We start from the raw sequence: 19,783 nt of genomic DNA, 5'->3' as shown, positions 1-19,783 counted from the left end.
ACTGTCCTCATTCAAGTGATAGTACCACAGGGCTGGCTGTTAACAAACAAACAACACAACTGCTTGTGTTTTCATACTTGCTTGTGCAAGCAGCCTTGAGATCTATTCATTCAATCAAGGACCAGCAAGTATCAAAAACAAACAAACAACAAACCCTTTACACATGTGTAATTTTCCTTGGCCTATTCTAGTCTTCTCTTCCAAAAAAATCCACCAAGAACAATTGTGCAGGCTGACCAGAGCCCAAATATAAACAACAGCTTGCCCTCAAACAACTGAGAACAATACATAATCTTAATGGGATGATCCTTCACAACTCTTTGCCACGAAGGTCTGACTTCAAGCACCGAGTGTTTTACTTCCATAAAAGTTACCCAGGAGAAATTTCCTATGGAGTTATCACTCATTGGATTGCACTGGACAGGCTGTAAGAGATGAGGCTGCAGTAGGCAGTTCTCATTTGTCCTGGAAAAGCAGCTCTGATGTGAAGGACTGGCAGTTCTCTTTCAGAAACAGACTAACTGTGAGATGTTAGCACACATGCCAGACTTTCTCTGAACCTCAGTTTCTTCATCAGGAAATCAGGAGTAATACTAGCCATCCTATAGGGTGAGTCTCAAGGATATAATGGTTGTGGTCTTAAATGCTTGTGTGTACAAGGTACTATGCATACATCTCTAAATCATGACCATGAACATTTGAGATGTCAGACTCCTGGCTCTTTTGTTTCTCTCTCTAATCATTTCTGGACAACAGAGGGTCTCATTAAGCTCTCCTCATGTATGCTACCTTATAAGGTAAAGATGTGTTATACCTGCCACATCAGTAGGAAGAGGAAGCCTAAGGAGGAGAGTCACAGTAGTTAACATGGGAGGATTTCTTTCTCTCATTAAAGACATCCTCAGTTTGAAAGTCACCAAGGATCTAGGTTTCTTCGTGCTTCTTGGATCCATATTGTTTGTGGCTCTACAGAGTTACTTCATTGTGTATGCTGGATTGCTGGAGGTCTAGCCATCACTTTTGTGTTCCAGACCAAGACAGAGGGAAGGAAGAGAAGTAAGGGAGATAGGAAGGGCAGGCAAGTAAAAGAGGAACATGGAACATATTCCCTATAGCCAAAAACTTTTCTCAGAAGTAAATCATTTCCAACCATTTAGTAAATACTTGGCCCTATAGCACACCTAAGGAAGCTAGAAAATAGATGTTGGTGAACTACAGTTCCAAATCAATTTTAATATAGCAAGAGAAAAAAAGCATATGGCTAACAATGGCAAGCTCAGGCACAATGAAACTGCAGCATCCTAATAATCAAGTTGCCTTAGTTCTAACCCCATTTGGGAAGATGAGCTGGGCCACTGACAAAGAGCCAACTCACCTCTCTGCTCAAATTTAGAAAGGCCTAGAATTCTTCTATAGTGTCATTCCATGAGTGTGACTATCTCTGTGTTTCAGATCCTTCCAGTCACATTCTTATGCTGTAACAGAAGGTATTTTGCAGGCTCAGTTTCTTTGAAATATAATATTTTCCTCTAATTTTTACATTATCTCAGGTTTCTTCTGAACCCAAATTTTACTTTCACTCTCTTGATTTCATCTGGGATAATTTAGGGAAAGGGTACCTAACCTGGGGTCCAGGTTGTAAGAGAAAATGTTCCTATAATTGTACTCAAAATCATGTGCATGTCGTCATCTTTTACCTAGAGACAGATTGCACAGCTCTCACGGGATTCCCAAAGAAATCTGCGGCTCCAATGAAGTAAAAGCCTTGCTCTTCAAGGCTTTCTATGAAATCAGGGGTGCCTGTACCCCTGATTATAAACATGGCCCTGAAAGGGAAGGCGATGACAGAAGACGTGTCTGGAACAGAAAACCCCATCTGAGCTCACATTCCAGGTCTCCTTGTAGTCAGCCATGAAGCGTTCTCCCAGCTTCCAGGAGAGGAAGGATGTACACAACACACTCACAAGTCAGGCTAAGCTTAGCATTAGTGTGGGATATTTGGTCCTTTAGGGACCATCATCCAATAGGATGTAGCTGTGGTCAAGAACTAGATTCTGGAATCATCCCAGTAAGCTTCTTCCTCAAGGTCAAAAAGGGTGTAGCAAAACTTCTTTGTTTCCTCCATACACAGGATGTCATGTGGCAAAGGACAGACACTGGATAATATTGAACAGACTGAAAGCAAGCTTTAGGACTGAAGTACCTGGCATAAAGAGCCTGATGTAGAGGAGGTCAGATAGGAAGTGACTGAACTCCTTAAACTCTTCCTGCGGATACTCAGAGTAATGTTCCTGGTTCTTAGGAAGACTAATTCATGCAAACGTATGACCTGAGCTGGTTCAGACCATGCAGCACAGAGTTGGGCTAACTCTATGGTCTTCAGTTCCACGCCTTCTCCCTTCTCCATGTGGTTCCTGCCTGACCACCTAACACAGCCTTCGGTCTAACTAAACTTGCATTCTGTCCTTAATATGGTTCTAATATTATGGTGTGTGATTCCATTGTTCCTTACCTTAGCCCCAGAGCTTTCTTATTTGGTGTTGTGAGACTCTATTACACAAACTGACACCGGTACCTCTTCGCCATACAAACAATTTTGGCCACTCTGATATTTCTGAAGATGTGTAGAAAAGCATTGATAATACATTTGTTCAAGTATGGGTACATGCACACCGTGAGTTTTCCTCTTGGTGCCCTCATCAGCACAGGCTAAACCGGGAATCCTTTTCTTCTTCCTTTATCAGGCCATCAGACATGAGGGAGTGTTGGTTGCTACGGTGATGGGGCTCAGAACAGAACCAAAGCATGATTGTGACCTCCAGAGGTGATGGTAACTGAACACATGGCTTCCCAAGGTCTTCTTCTTCATTTCTAGGGGACTCCCAAAGAAAATGGACATAGTGTTTTTTGGAAATAAAATTCCTCTACCAGCAGACATATTCTGAGGGTCCTTTAGGATCTCTTTTGTCTTCTTCTACTGTCATGTGATGGGTTTTTTCCTTCCATGATTAGAACTTAGTAGTTTTGCCTGTGTCTTATGTACAGCAATAGTTATCTCATCCTTGCAAATAGCTTTCCTAAATCATTAAGCAAGCAATAATTTCCATTAGTCCTCAGCATTGGCATTTAACCCAAACACCCTAACCTATGATACTGCCTCTTCATGTCCCTTGGCTTAGGCAGGATAGGCATCTCTCTTTGGCAAGGATGGTATAAGCTCATCCCACAGACCCTAATGCTTTAGATGTACAAACTAAAATAAGAAGGGCAAAGAGCCTCAGAGCTCAGTTAATATCCTTTCGTCTTCTGGCATAATTTTCTGTGGATAAACTTCCCTTGATTTCTTTTCAACCCTATTTTTGTTTTCCTGATCTTGTTCCAATGAATTTTCTACCAGATTTTGCCTTTGCTTTTGAATTTCTTTGAAAAAGCATGTCTTGCTTTTATACCAGTTTGTTAGGAGATGCATATAATCTTCCAGGAGATCTGATGCCTACATTTATATGACAGCTAACCATCTTGTTATTTGTAACTAGAAATCAGTTTATAATTATTCTTGACAAATATTGACTTCAAAGAATTATAGCTATGTAGCCATCCTTGGAGATTATCAGTAGAAAAATGATGTAAATAATTATATTGAGATCTTTAGAACATGTATCAATATTTCCCATTTTCTTCATAGTTAGTGTTCAGATGTTTACATTGCTCTTAAAGGACAGATTTTGGCTCTTGCTTTTACAGATTCTAGAAGTGTGAATTTGGTGTAATTATTTTTTAATGTTTCAAACCATTTAAGTTGAACTTAGAATACTTAATCCTAAAGATAAAAGGGAACCAGAGAAGTCCTTGTCTTCCCTTCTCACCTCAAGGTGAATTACACCTAAGACATCAGATGCTGTCTTGCTTTTAAAGTATCATAGAGAAAACACTTCCCCATCTCTCTCAGTAACTCAGGCTAGTTTCTGACTTAATGTATTTCCAGAAAATAAGTCGTGCCAGTGCTTTCTTTCTTTTTTTTTTAATAGGTCCTGGGGCTTGGACCCAACACCCAGGCATTGTCCCTGAGCTCTTTTTGCTCAAGGTTAATGCTTTACCCCTTTGAGCCACAGCACCAGTTCCAGTTTTCTGGTGGTTAATTGGATATAAGAGTCTCACAGGAACTTACCTGCCTGGGCTGGTTTTGAACCTTGATCCTCATATCTCAGCATTCTGAGTAGCTAGGATTGCAGACATTAGCCACTGACACCCAGCTATGTGTTTTTAACATTGTGTGTGTGTGTGTGTGTGTGTGTGTGTGTGTGTGTGTATGTGTGTGTTTGAGAGGGGGGGAGAGAGAGAGACAGAGAGAGAGCACAGACACGTACAAGGGCTTGAACTCAGGACCTTCATGCTCTCACTCAGCTTTTTTGCTCAAGGTTGGCATTCTACCTACCACTTAAGCCACATCTCACTTACAGCTTTTTGCTGGTAATTGAAGATAAGAATCTCTTGGATTTGTTTGCCCAGTCTGGCTTTGAACTGGTATCCTCAGATCTCAGCTTCCTGACTAGTTGGGATTACTGCAGTGAGCCACCAGCACCTGACTTGACAACTTTTTTTTAAAGAACCCACATATAAGTACTAAACCAATTGTCTGTATTCCCCAAATGAGTGATTTATTTCCATCCTTTTTCTTAACACCTTTCCAGGTTTACATATGAAATCGCACCAGTGTTTGTCCTCATGGAGCAAATAACACTTAAGAAGATGAGAGAGATAATTGGATGGTCAAATAAAGATGGTGATGGGATATTTTCTCCTGGTAGGTTTCTCATCTCTTCCTCTGATTAGTCTCAGGGTTTTCAGTATGGGCCCTTGGTACTTGGCGGGGAGGGAGGGATATTAAAATATGCATTTGTAGTAGAAGAATAATGACCTTAAAATGTTTTAGAAATTACTATCATTATTAATACATAGTAGTTGTACAAATTAATGGTTTTTATTAGATCATATCATGCCTTGATTATGTTAATTTTCTTTCACCTTCTTCCTTCCTATCTGTGTCAAGAAGAAAGCTAGTGATAATGCTACATCTCTATGAGCTAATAATGGCTTTCTGCCTAAATCTATACAAACTAAGCCTGTGTCTGGGTCATGTTAAATGACAATATTCTGTCAACAGCAGTTTAATATGCTGGGAGATCCATTAATTAAAAGTGCCAATTAACTAACTTCAGCTCAATAAGCCTTTAATTGAAAGTAGATACAAAGACAGGTATTCCTGGAGGTGGGGAGATATTAGAAACAGTGGACCAGTGTACTGAAGAAAAGAAATAAAGAAATAAGAAATACAACTTTCTAGGTATTTCAAGGAGACCGCAAACTTATTTATTTTCCAGGTCATTAATATAAAAATGACAGGTTTGGGGGATTGGCCAAATTTACCTGGATAATTGCACCTATCTGTTCTCCTCTGCCTTTATTTAGATTAACATAAATTTGTTTTTGTTTAAATAAACTTATTCAGTCAATTACTCTTAACACACTTGGGCTGTTCTTGGAAGAGACACCCAAGTACCCATTACTATTTCTTTCCATAAGTTCTGTTACTCTCATTCTCTTTCTCAACTCAGGGAACAGAATAAACTTTGTTCCGTAAATAGATAGAGCAGAAAGTAGAAGCTGGAAGGTTGTAATCCACCTATCTCTTTAACACACCACCACTACCTCCCTTTATATTGTGTCTAGACTTCAGGTGAAAAGGGCACTGGAAAGTGCTAATCATCCCAGCCAAATTGTCTCTGTAATATGACTACCTATATTCTCAGGGCAAAGGGTCTAAAGGGAAGCCCTGGCATTAGGACACCAACAAATTCTTATCAGGATAGTGTCCTTGCCCTTTCTGACCTCCTTTTTCTCTTGAGACACAAGCTAAGCCTTTGTGTTAGAAACAATAGCCCAATGCCTCCCACCATGTCTGCTTGCTGACAGGGGGAGCCATATCCAACATGTACAGCATCATGGCTGCTCGCTACAAGTACTTCCCGGAAGTTAAGACAAAGGGCATGGCTGCTGTGCCCAAACTGGTTCTCTTCACCTCAGAACACGTGAGTTGGGGGCTCTTGCTCATGGAATGTGGTGCTTTTCCAAGGCCTTCTCTTAATTTTTGACCTCAAGTCCCTGTTTGTTGCAGAGTCACTATTCCATAAAGAAAGCTGGGGCTGCGCTTGGCTTTGGAACTGACAATGTGATTTTGATAAAGTGCAATGAAAGGTAGGCAGGGGAGAGTGAATATTAGGTTGTTGATGTATTAAATGTGTTCATCTGTTAAATTTGTTTTATTGTGCTTAAGGACTGGCTCAGTACAGTGTGCCAAGCTGCTAATGGTCTGTTGAAAATATCCGATTAAATTACTTTTTGCTGCTGCTTCTGCTGCTGAAGGCTTTTTGTGAGCAATCTTGTTGATTCTTCATTTTAATTTCTCTCCTTTTACAATAATTACAGGGGGAAGATAATTCCAGCTGATTTAGAGGCAAAAATTCTTGAAGCCAAGCAAAAGGTACATATAATAAGATACTTCTATACTCCAGTGAATAATTTTCTTAAATATTTTGTTTCTGACTTAGACAATAAAAATATTAACAAAGAGATAATTTTATTGTAATACTAAAGTTTTATTTGCAAAAGCACACTAAAACTTATTTCCAGCTGATGAAATCATTTGGCTCTAAAGCTGTGTGTACAAAATAACCATTTTGCATTGTGAAAAATGAAAAAAAATAGTCACTAAATCATCTTTAGGCCAAATGTTCTCCACTAAATCAACTACCTGGTATCCTGAAGATATGGCCCAATTGGAGAATTTATTTGTTTCTTATAAGGTATAAACTTATTTTAATAAATGTTATTTTAGCTTTGGATTTTGTTTAGCAAATGCTTGCATGTACAACAGATGGGCAGTAGTACTAGGCAATATTAGCCTCCACAAACTCCATTAAAAAAATCATATCACGTTGTTTTGGTTACCTTCTTATGCCTCATGTCTGATTGCACTGGAGGTGAATGGAAGTGTTGCTAGGGTTGAGCAAAGAAAAGAGATGGGACTGAGCTTAAAAAATACTTATACCCTTAACCTATCTTAGCTCTCTTATTAACCTTCCTCGTTTACTTTCTGTTCACATCATTTCATCCTGTTTGTGTTTTATCTTGAATTCAAGGCCTTGCACTCTCATTTGGCTTTGATGTTCAAGGGTAGCACTCTACCACTTGACCCATAGCTTCACTTCCATGTGTTTTAACTTTTACACTGTACAGAATCAATTTTGCTATTTGATTGTTTTAACAAATATGCTTTAAAGTAACATGACCCCTACTCAGAAGTGAAGTGAAATTTGGGCAGGTACCTGCCCATCACTCCCAATACTTACTACTCTTTCCTTAAGTGTTTTTTGTCATATGGCTGTCAGATACTGTACTTTGTCACATATTGTATACTTTGCTTATTTAATTTTAAATCCATGGTGGAAGATGTCATCTGCTCTGTTCCCTGTATCCATAGCATCTACCACAAGAACTGTACCTAAAAATCACTTAAGAGTTTTTTGTTGATAAATAAATGAACAGACCAGGCACTAGTGACTCACCCCTGTAATCCTAAGTACTCAAGAGGTAGAAATCTGAGGAGCATGGTTCAAGGCCAGTCTGGGAAGTAAAATCTGTTAGGTTAATCTGCAATTAATCACCAAAGAGCTGGAAGTGGAGCTGTGATTCCGTCGTAGAACACCAGCCTTGAGCAAAGAAACTCAGGGACTGCAACCACGCCCCAGAATCAGCACACACACACACACACACACACACACACACACACACACACACACACACACACACACATGAACAAACTAAGAGTACTTCTAGTTTTTGTATCTGATTCCACACCAACTTGATTGATCACCACTCTAAGTAAATACTATAATAGTTCTTTTACTTCATGTGGAAATAGGGAAATGAGAAAGGCTAAAAGCACTAATCACCTATCTCTCCACCCTGTAGGGGTATGTTCCTCTATATGTCAATGCAACAGCTGGCACCACTGTTTATGGAGCCTTTGATCCAATCCAGGAGATTGCAGATATCTGTGAGAAATACCACCTTTGGCTGCATGTTGATGTAAGTACTCTAATTCACAGAGTGGCCCAGTCCATCCAAGGGGTGGAAGCCACACTGTTCTATGATTTGCTTCAAGTTTTCCCCAGCACCCTGGTTGCCCCTAGCTAGTCAGTCATGACTGGTACCCACCACACACCTGGCCACCCTGCAGGCAAGACACATCTAGCTTCTTATTGGCTTGTGGCTGTCTTCTGTGGCTCCTCCCAGAATATGATTGTCACTGCCTCCCAGGTCACTTTGTTGGAATGAATAACTATAGAGGAAAATATGGCTTGTGTGAGGGGGAAATGACATAAGGTATATAAAGTGGCTGGGCGTATGAGCACTCAGCTAGCTAGCTGCATTCTGCCCACCTGTGACACTTTTCTAAAAAGAATGCACACATGCTACTGCAGTAAAATAGCGACCGGTGTGGAAGGCATTATCAACTAAGAGATTTGGCCCCAAGTTTTCCTGCAACAAAAAGGGTTCATTTTCATGTGTGACTGGGTAGATTTTTTTTTCCTTTCTTTCTCTTATGGACTTAATGTCACAACTAGATAATAAGAAAATCTGTCTTGTTATCAAACAATGACCTGCAAAGGCTGGTGTGTCACATAACATGTCCAGCTATCTAATAAACATGGATTTTGGTCTCCACAAAGCCTTCCTGGTGCTGGAGCTTGATGGGGCTACTGAGTTTCTCAGGAGGGATTAGAAATCCATTCTGAAAAGAAGGATGTGCAGCCCAGCCCTTTGAGTAGCTTCAGGGGCTGCCCTGGAGGGCTCAGAGGTCTCTGGTTTCTACTCTCATTTAGTCTTGTGCCATAAGCACCACAGGCTCAGTCCTGGCCTACCTGCATTACCCAGGTACTCTTTAGGAGGAAAGTTTGATAAGAAATGGAAAATGAAACCAGGCAAAGTGGCTTACTCTTGTAATCTCAGCTATTTGGGAGGCTGAGACCTGGAGGATTGAAAAGACTGACCTAAGAAAAATCAGTGAGACCCTTATCTCATGGGTAGAACATATCTGTGATCTCACCTTCTTGGGAGGTGAAGGTAGAATTGGGATCTGAAGCCACCACTGTGGCTGGGAATGTGGCTTCATGGTAAATGCTTGCCTAGCGTGCATGAAGCCCTGGGTTTGATTCCTCAGCACCACATACACAGAGAAAGCCAGAAGTGGCGCTGTGGCTCAAGTAGTAGAGTGCTAGCTTTGAGCTAAAGGAAGCCAGGGACAGTGTTCAGGCCCAGAGTTCAAGGCCAGGACGGCAAAAAAAAAAAAAAAAAAGACTCTAAGGCCACCACACACAAGCACTAGGCTCTACCTGAAAACCAAACTAAAAGAACTGGTGTGTGGTGTCATTGATAACAGTGCTTTACTAAGTTCATGTCCCAGTGACACCAACAAATAAGCTGATAGAGTGGTAGGGTGGGAGTCTTTATCAGAGAAGCCATTCTCCTTAGCATCTTACTAAAGTTGGGGTAACTGCTTCCTGACCTTCTCCTTTCTCTGTCCTCACAGGCTGCCTGGGGCGGTGGTCTGCTCATGTCCAGGAAGCACCGCCATAAACTCAGCGGCATAGAAAGGTACGGGTGGGCAACCCTTATATTCAGAACATCCACAGGGCCCCAGCTAAGTCTCTGCTCCCTGTCCCACCTCTGCCCAGAGCCTGCACCTCCCCCTCCTGCCCTGATTCCCAGCATCTTCATTCAGACCCACAACTGGCACTTGAATTCAGCAGCCATGTATTGAGAACTTATTGAATGATTGATTTCCCAATCAAATGAGTCTACTATAAGTTTAAAAGTAGAAAGATAAGTAAGAAATCAAAACATCAAGTCATTCTCCCTTGAATAGGTGAGATTCCAGGTGCCCAGGTAAGAGAAGACGATTAAGGGGGTGGGGGAAGCTGAGTCACAGTTTGCCTGGGTAGCAGGAAGGCCTCTGGTCCCTTTTGCTCTTTTTCTTCACTAAGCTAGCAGCCTCCTGAAATAGTGACCAACACTTTCTCTCAGCTCCCTATCTTATTAGGGATACCATGACAAAAGGAGATAGGAAACAAGGATATGAGGGGAAAAAGTATTCCAGGCAGTGGAAATGGCAAGTGCAAAGACCCTGAGGCAGGACTGTTCTTGGCACTCTGAGGACCATGTGAGAGGCCAATAGGACTGGAGCATGGTGGAAGGGGTTTTGAATACAGGAACACTGGGGAGGTGAGTCAGAAGAAAGCATCCGTTAATCGCTGGCTACTGTGGCTGTTACTGTCCTGTTTTGAAAGGCATGGATGAGACTGAATCTTTAAGGTATAATTAAATAACCCTGCAATTTGGAGACTAGTATATTAAAAATAGATGCCCAACTGTACTTAAGATTTCTCAAGTAATTTTCATTTTCCATCCTTGAGTCTAGGAAAACTTAAAACCTATTGCACTAGACATTTTCTTTTTAAATTTTTTGAAAACTTATGTATGCAAAAGGAAACCAACTCCATGTTGTGTCCCATTACATTCCACATAGAGTCATTTACTCCATTCATGCCTTCAAGATATTTGGAAAACCATGTAGGATATTTAATGAGATCTAGATATAATTCCTAATCACTTGGTACATGATAGCCATGAGAAAATGGCTATACTTAAAACACTCAACAATTTTCTTGACAGGAGTTCTTTTTCATGCCTTCAACACATAGGGAACTTTCCCGAAGGCTCTTCTTGGTCTCATGAGGTTTTCTTCCTTGTGTGCTTTCTGGAAACACACTTCAAACCTTCCTACCTATTCTTGAAAATCAAAATTAAACTATTTCGGGCTGGGGATATAGCCTAGTGGCAAGAGTGCCTGCCTCGGATACACGAGGCCCTAGGTTCGATTCCCCAGCACCACATATACAGAAAACGGCCAGAAGTGGCGCTGTGGCTCAAGTGGCAGAGTGCTAGCCTTGAGCGGGAAGAAGCCAGGGACAGTGCTCAGGCCCTGAGTCCAAGGCCCAGGACTGGCCAAAAAAAAAAAAAAAAAAATTAAACTATTTCCCCTTTAAAGGACCTAAGCCAGATGAAGTAGTTAAAAAAAATCACAATGGGGGCCTAGTGCTGGGGGAGTGGATGTAGTATAGTTTCAAAGCAATAGCTTTGTTGGGAAAACATTCTGCACAGGAATTAGAAGGCAGAGTCAGCTGTGCAGACAGGTCACAGGAAGGAGTCTGTAACCCAGTAAAGCAAGTTCTCCAAGTTTTCACCATCATTCATTCCTTTCAGTCATGTCTGAAATGGCCTATCCAGAGTCCTTTTTAAACATCTAATTGTGTCTGATGCAGTGATATGGTTGCTAGGAGACCATGCTTGCTAAGTTAGCATTGCAGCCCAAACTGGCAAAATCATGTTCATTTAGCATTTAAACGATGCAGTCTACAATAGTCCAGTTGATCCTTGCCCTTGAATGTCCCATAAAGTAAGTAGGTCTGCATCACACCAACTTACAAATAAGAACAGAAAGGCAGAGATAAGCCAAAATCTGCAACCAAGAAGGAGACAGAGTAGTGCTTTTGAGCACTGGGTCTCCAGTTAGAATCCCTTGTACTTGAATCTTGACTCCAATACTTTCCAGCCATGTGGCATCAAGTAATATAATTAACCTATCTGTGCAGTACTAGTTTAGAAATTATAGATCGATAGATGATAGATAAGATATACACCAGGCACTGTTATAAGCATTTTATATCTTTATCTTTATTCTATACTGGTGAGGTAGGCCACCTATCTTATAGATGGTAACTGAGGCACAAGAGAGTTATATAATGTTCCCTAGCTAGCACTTGTCAGAGCTGGGACTCAAGACTTGGACAATCTGGCCTCAAAGCCTGAGTTCTTAACCATATTCATATTACCATGTTGCTTTATATCTAGAGCTTTAAATATAAATGGGGTCCCTTAATAAGACTGCCTTCAGACAGGTATGTGTCTCCCTCTTGACGGTTAATGTAGAAGAATAGATGTGGAAAACAGCGGTGGGGAAGGGTGGTGTTTTCTACAACAGACAGTCATATCGCTCACTCCTGTACCTTCTCCTCAAAGATCATGTGCTTCTTTCAGGGCCAGCTCAGTCACCTGGAACCCTCACAAGATGATGGGGGTTCTGCTACAGTGCTCTGCCATTCTGGTCAAGGAAAAGGTCTGTAATCCGTCCACGGATACATCCATCCTTTTGAAGGCACCAAAAGGCAAAAGCTTAGCATCTTTTCACAGTACTTTCTGTGAAGATAGTTGCAGCCCCACTGGGAGACTGCAGGCCACCCTTGCTGCTCTCCTCGCTGGCCTAGATTCCCTGTTGGCTCGGGCTGTTGGCTGCCCTTCCTCCTTGCTCATTACTCAGGGCTCTGGTGGTGACTGAAGCTTCCAGGGAATTCTTGAATTAAGTATGCCCGCATGCTTGCACCAACATGAGAGCCATGGGGGTGAGCCAGCCAATCAGTTATGTCCTCAGTGAGAACAAATAGTGCTCGCTGAAACAACCTGGGAGTTTAGTATTCATTTGTGGTCTCAAGAGCTGAAATAAATTAGACAGAACAAGAATTACAATGACTAATTTAAGGCAACAAGGAAGGCTGACTAACGAGCTTCTATAAATGAGTCAGTACCACATGCCCTTCTTCCAACACCTGACAATGGGACCCTGGCCTCCAAGGTATTTATGTGCTTCATAAAACTGCTTCAGAATGGCACGTGTGCTTTCCTCCACTAGCAAGGAGTTGCTGTGAACTTCACAAGAGGGCTTCTAAAGATTGGAAGACCCTAGGGGGAGGGGAGGGGAAGCTTGAGGGAGGAAAGTATTTCACAGTGCAAATGATTCCCATACTTTCTCACCCATTGCAGAAGCTTATATCCCTAGCCTAGCCAGCTGAATTTTCAGTCTTTGATACAATCCACAACAAAGCCCACATATATTTCCAAAAGCTCCTTAGAAGCCAGGGAGGCCCTTGCTGGGGGCATTTGAGACAAGAGACCATTTTCAAATGGGAGTGGCAGACAGCAAAAGGGCAAGGGTTTTTCTGTGAGTGGTTTCAGAAAAGGACAGCTGAACAATGCAAGGCCCGCAAGACCTCGTGTATGGCCCAAATCCTTCCTTCCACGCACATCTGTGACCTGTGACTACAGACGCACACATCTTGATTTCCACTACAGGGCATACTGCAAGGATGCAACCAGATGTGCGCAGGGTACCTTTTCCAGCCAGACAAGCAATATGATGTCTCCTATGATACTGGGGACAAGGCAATTCAGTGTGGCCGCCATGTGGACATCTTCAAGTTCTGGCTCATGTGGAAAGCAAAGGTATGAGGGGGAAATGTAGAACACAAAAGCAATTGCACTCACTAGAGGTGGACAAGAGCCAGTGATGCATCACAGGGAATGCACTGTGTGTATAAGTATCTAGATAATTGGGTTAACTATTTTCTTTGCAGATTGAATCATGTTATCCTTTATGGTAAAGTCTTTCTTGTCCAATTCAGTTTCCCCAATGTGAACTGTCATGAAATTGTTTTATGACTTTCTCTTACAACAACTAAAAATGATACCCAGGTAAGAATTTCCACAACACTCCTTAGGGATGCCAAAATTATTTAGTGTAACTATAGAGAAAGAGATAAAAGATAACCCTATGGTGTTACTCTTCAGTAGAGTTCTTTTATGAAGCTTCTTATCATGGGATATATATATATGACAGTTTTAATTTTTATTTCATTAATGCCTTCCCCAGTTTGTTCTGAAATATGCAAACCTTTTAAATTTTATTTTATACTTTTGTTTTGGCAATGCAGTTGGAAATTACCTACTCAGTTACCAGAAATGCTACTAAGAGATTATACTTATAGTCATCAACCTCTTTGGTTATCTTTCTATACTAAGGAAAAAGCTGTTAGAATTTCCTTAAAATATGAGTAAGGAGATTACCATTGGGTTGTTTCAAAAGTATTTCATTGCAAGAAAGTAAAGCAATTTTGATTTTATAACTTTTTATCAGATATTATTTATCTACTATAAATTAATTTTTGTAGTGTCCATGTTTAAAACTAGAATAACCTAACAGCTAAACAATAGGTTCTCCCAGAAAAATACTTAGTCAGCTATTTCTTCTGGAAGAAAACTTTGGGATATTGTTAATATTTTTCCTCACGAAGTCATTTTGCCTTAATATGGAATTTGATTTCTATCCCATAGTAGCACAGGTATTTCAAGTATGTAAATTTCATACATTGCAATAAGAGAAAGAGTTCTCTTATAATGGTTGCATGCCCTCTTAGGAATAAATGTTTTAATTCTGCCTAACTATAACTTGTTGTACTATCTTCAGAGGTTTGGCCATATTGTACTAGTTGCTGATGTAGAATCCTTCTGTAGGTTTCTTTCTCAATGGACAGTCAGCAGAGATATTATTTGGTGAAGCTCACCCTTTGCCAGCATTGGACTCTACCCAGACCCACTAGCCATGTATGATCCAGGCTTGTACATCTGTTCTCGTTAACTCCAACCCACTCGCCACCCCTCACGACGCTGTTAGTAATCAGCCATGCTGCCTTTTGAAACTCACAGTTGAGCAGCATGTCAGTAGTTGGAGCTATTGTAGTCTCAGCGCATGTACTTTGACCAGTGGCTTCCCCATCTGCTTTCCTGCCTGTCACTGGAAGAGAATTATGCTGGGTTGCGTGAGGGAGCCTGCCTGCCAGGATATGAGATATAATTGTCCAGGACTTTGGGATGAGAAAAGAAAGCTGGGTTCTGGTGTCTTTCAAAGTATCTCTGATTAAAAATCCATGATCAGTTCCTTCAACCAGCCATGGACCAGTAGAGTAAATATGAATTGCGGGGCTGGGAATATGGCCTAGTGGCAAGAGTCCTTGCCTAGTATACATGAAGCCCTGAGTTTGATTTCCCAGCATCAAATATAGAAAATGGCCAGAAGTGGTGCTGTGGCTCAAGTGGCAGTGCTAGCCTTGAGCAAAAAAAAAAGCCAGGGATAGCGCTCAGGCCATGAGACCAAGGCCAAGGACTGGCAAAAAAAAAAAAAAAAAAGAAAGAAAGAAAGGAAAGGAAAGGAAATTAAATGAAATGAAAACAGCAATAAAGAAAAAACTCTTAAAAGATGAATTGCTACAAAAATGAAATATAAAACTTACAAGGGGGCGGGGGGGGGGTGTTGCTAGGAATATGGCCTAGTGGCAAGAATACTTGCCTCTTATACATGAAGCCTTAGGTTCGATTACTCAGCACCACATATATAGAAATGGCCAGAAGTGGCGCTGTGGCTCAAGTTGGCAGAGCGCTAGCCTTGAGCAAAAAGAAGTCAGGGACAGTGCTCAGGCCCTGAGTCCAAGCCCCAGGACTGGCAAAACAAAACAAAAACAACAACAACAACAAAAAACTTACAAGGGGTAAACCACTTCTTAAAATTGACACCAAAACACACACCTTTACTGCACTAATTGCTTTAAGAAAGACTTAATGCTTAAGATCAGTTTCTATACTTACATCATCCTAGATGTTTAGAGATTATGGACTAGTGTCAGTCTAAATATGACACTTTGAGTAGTACTGTCTTAAAGCAAACTAGAAATTAGCTTTGAGTACAGGTTGTGAATGACTTACGGGAAATCAAAAAGTCCTACTGAGAATAACTTCCCAGAGAGTAGAGTGCCCTTAAAAGACAGAGCAGGTACACTTCATGTCATTGAATGCAGAGCTACCAAGAAGCTATACACTTGTAGATTGTTCTTCCCAGCTATCTCCAAAACCACTCATGTGTATATTTCCCATAGACCATAACAGCATAACCTTCCCAAAAGACCATCACAGAGAAAGGCAACTCAGTACCAACAAGCACAACTTTTCTCTTTAAAACAGGGCACAGTGGGATTTGAAAACCAGATCAACAAATGTCTAGAACTGGCTGAATATCTCTATGCCAAGATTAAAAACAGAGAAGAATTTGAGATGGTTTTCGATGGTGAGGTAGGTGATTGTTACGGGCTGGATACATAGCACCGCTAGAAAAACAATTAAGGAAAGCTTCTGAAGCCATGGTTCCCACATTGCCACAAACTGCTTCTGGTCTTTCCAATTTAATTCCCTCCAAGTTCATGAACTTTTCTCTGAAATCACTGGGGCCACTTCTTCCCTCACCACTTTTTATACCACAGGGCTTTCCACTAGCCCTTTTCAAACTAGAGCCTTTCCGTGGCAGATCTGATTCCTCATTGTTCTTGGCTTTCACTTGTATTGGGCTCTCTGATAAAGTATTGCTTACACCCAAGAAGCTTAGAGCAAGACTGATTGTAACATGACGCTGTCAATTTTGAGGAGAGCCAGGTAAAATCCTCTCTGTTCTGAGTCCACATCCTCATCACACACAATAAAGTGTCTGCCATACCAGTGTCTCTGAGTGTCCACATGCCAGGCCCTGGGCGAATATTACTGGCCAAAGGGCATACATATACTCTCTTTGCTCTAATGGAATTCCCAGTTGAATAAAGATAGAATCAGAACCTGTGCCAATAATAGAAAATCCACTCATAACCAAGAGTAACATAGAAACCCATCAACATTCAGCATCTGTCTATTTATCAGGCAACATCAACTACTAGGAAAATAACTGGGAGTTACCAAATGAGCACAGACGAGCCCTACTCAGTCAAAAATCAGTGTTCTGGTGCTTATATTTCTTACCTATGGGGCTTTACGTAATCCTTTACACTATAGTTACATCTACAGAAAGATTGAAAGAAAGCATGTGCATGAGGTCTCAGACCAGCTCAAAGCAGCCATAGCATTGGCAAATAGAAAAGAGGATATTTCAAAACTGCATCATCAGTGTCAATAAAAACAATCGTCAGGATATTGTGTAAATGTGACGCTCTGCAAGTGACAAATAGATGGTGCTTTTTAAAATATTACATAAATGTAATTAGACATTTCAGGGTGCGAAGGTGGGGACTTTCATTCTCTAGAAACCCGATTGTGGGGAATGGTTCTCTCTCCAGGTGGCTGGGTGAACTAGGCATTTTTTTGCCTCATATATTTACATGTAATATTGCCTTGCATCAGATATCCAGGCCTTTTTGTTGTTGTTGTTCTGAGAAACAGTCCAGAGAGTCCTATGGGTTTGGGAATCGTTTTTTCTCATGTTCTCATGGTTTTATTGTCTGTCTGTTAAAAAAAAAAATCTCTGCAGCCTGAGCACACAAACGTCTGTTTCTGGTATATTCCACAAAGCCTCAGAGGTGTTCCAGATAGCCCTGAACGACGGGAAAAACTACACAAGGTATGGACTCACCTAATTCTCTGCAGTTTCTCTGGCTGGTCAGGGCACCTTTTTCCAATGTGCCATTCTAAAGGGAGAAAGAATAAAAACTCCTAGGGTAGGCTTCTAGTAGGGAGCCATCTTATTTATATACTGGGATCTGTATTGTCCCATTGCTATAATTCAGATACAATAAGAACCTCTAAAAATGCAACTCCTGCTTAAGTTAGTCTTCATTACAGGGACTCTGCAAAGCAACCAAATGATTTACACCTCCCTAGGAAGAGTTGTTTTTTTTAATTTTTTAAATTAAACTACATCTTTACTAACTCTAAGGCCACTCTAATAGTGTTTCATTTTAGCTTTTGATTTCCTATATCTAGTTTATACATAATTCAGAATAATTGGTGTTATATTTAGGTTCTATCTCATTTATCCTATCATTGGACAAATATTTGTTAAACACTATCCATGTGCCAGACTATCTCCTAAACCCTGAATTGTATTGTTTAGGTTTTTTGGCCTTTGTTTTTCTTTGGGATTTTATTGTTGTTCGATAACTGAAAGGTCAGCCACCCATACTTTCTGAGGAAATTTATGAGGGTAGACTTAAATAGTCACTAGATATTATCCACGAATGACTCCTGGATCTCAAATATTTCTTTGCTTCATGTCAGTGTAAACACAGCTAGTAAAACCCAGATTGGGCTGAGCTGTTTAAAAACACAATGTGCTCATGCCAGTGTTGGGTTTTGTTTTGTGTTCCCATCGCAAGGTGGCTCCAAAGATCAAAGCTCTGATGATGGAGTCAGGCACCACCATGGTTGGTTACCAGCCTCAGGGAGACAAGGCCAACTTCTTTCGGATGGTCATCTCGAACCCAGCTGCCACCCAGTCTGACATCGACTTTCTCATTGAAGAGATAGAAAGACTGGGCCAGGATCTGTAATCACCCTGTGCAGAACAGGAGTTGATGGGAATTTCCCTTCCTCTAGCCCTCTAGAATAAACCTCTATTCCTTGTTGAAACACCTAGACCATTTCATTGGAGGAAAATATAGTATCTTCAAGAATATCCCTTACAACTTACTTAAGCTTGTTTGTTAGAATTAGTGGGAAATAATGTTTCTTTTTAATTGCACATTAGGGACCCAGTATATATGTACAGTTATATATACCTCTCTCTATACACACACACACACACACACACACACACACACACACACGTATAGTGAGTGTGGCTTGGTCCTAGATACAGCATGTCTTATGGCCCAGAGAAATAGCTTTGCCTTCAGCACTTACTGAGGGGCTAAACATGCTGCAAGCCAGCTTGCCCAACAACCACAGGAAGGGTGGCTTTCCAAACACTGTGTCCCAGGGACCAAGAGAAATGTGGTAGGTGAGGGCTGACATTGCTGTCAGCATCTCTCCCACCTGACATAATAATGAATGAGCAAAAGCACTGTAAGACGACAAGATTCACGCCCTCCCTATTTGGGTCCTGTTAGGGGAGAATTATAGCCAAGTCCTTGTCACAAGTGTACTATTGCCATTATTTTTAGAGAAGTAATTTGTGGAGATTGTATATATTACTGTTGTCTGATCTTGTGTGTTGGTGGAGAGAAACACATATAATGATTTCAATGAGTGTTTAAATGTAGATCAGTGAAATGTTTGCTTATTTATATTCAGAGATTTGCCATGTTTAAAGAGACATCTTGTATTTTCTTCCCATTTGTAATGTATCTTATTTATATATTAATGAAGTAAGTTCTGAATACTGTTTATGGTATTTCTGTGCAATTGTGAGCCAAAGAAAAAAGATTAACATTCGTGAGACTTGTATTTATATTAGAGTGCCCTTAAAGATGATTTAAGCATAAATGTACTGTCTGTGAAAGAATTCATACTGTATATAGAATCATACATATGGAAATCCTATTACTCCAATAGCTTCTGCTCTTCTCTTACTGTGTCTGGCTATACATCTGGCATTCTCAATGCTTTTCTAGTTAACTGTTGAATAATAACTAGAGCTCCTGTAATTTTGTAGTAGTTCATGACCAATCTCTGTGACTCGCTTAGCTAAAACCTAAGGCAATGTTTCCGAAGACCTTCCCAAAATCTCCAATAAATTAAACAGTTCCACGACTGTTTTTGAAGAAATGAAATCCACACTGTGCATTTTAGAGTATGCAAGAAGATATAAATAAATAAATAAATAAATAAATAAATAAATAAAATGTTCTCCATGGAGAATTTAAACGAAATTTTCTTCTCGTTTGTGTTTTGTATGTAGTTAAAGATTTCCAGTTATTATTTCTTGATTAAGCCTAGCCTGTCACCTTCCAATAGTGGCTTT

At 40.7% G+C, this 19,783-nt stretch overlaps 1 protein-coding gene across 2 annotated transcripts in view; it reads left to right on the top strand.

Annotated features, from left to right (window-relative positions):
* The window catches only part of Gad1 (glutamate decarboxylase 1), a 37,647-nt gene extending 18,955 nt beyond the window's left edge, over positions 1-18,692 (top strand). The window contains exons 6-16 of one of the 2 annotated variants that reach the window (XM_048344242.1): positions 4,692-4,804; positions 5,974-6,089; positions 6,176-6,255; positions 6,487-6,541; positions 8,032-8,148; positions 9,653-9,717; positions 12,220-12,298; positions 13,309-13,458; positions 16,027-16,134; positions 17,354-17,443; positions 18,198-18,692. In XM_048344242.1, the coding sequence (XP_048200199.1) occupies positions 4,692-4,804; positions 5,974-6,089; positions 6,176-6,255; positions 6,487-6,541; positions 8,032-8,148; positions 9,653-9,717; positions 12,220-12,298; positions 13,309-13,458; positions 16,027-16,134; positions 17,354-17,443; positions 18,198-18,371 (1,147 nt within the window). In that variant the 3' untranslated portion in view covers positions 18,372-18,692. Of the gene's footprint in view, positions 1-2,744; positions 2,782-4,691; positions 4,805-5,973; positions 6,090-6,175; positions 6,256-6,486; positions 6,542-8,031; positions 8,149-9,652; positions 9,718-12,219; positions 12,299-13,308; positions 13,459-16,026; positions 16,135-17,353; positions 17,444-18,197 lie in introns of those variants that run through there. The other variant, XM_048344243.1, reaches the window with a different exon arrangement.
* Positions 18,693-19,783: the final 1,091 nt, after the last annotated feature.

The sequence above is a fragment of the Perognathus longimembris genome, chromosome 4, assembly GCF_023159225.1.
Source record: "Perognathus longimembris pacificus isolate PPM17 chromosome 4, ASM2315922v1, whole genome shotgun sequence".
Taxonomy (NCBI): domain Eukaryota; kingdom Metazoa; phylum Chordata; class Mammalia; order Rodentia; family Heteromyidae; genus Perognathus; species Perognathus longimembris.
Note: the sequence above shows the minus strand (reverse complement) of the source record. Positions and strands in the feature narration are given on the sequence as shown.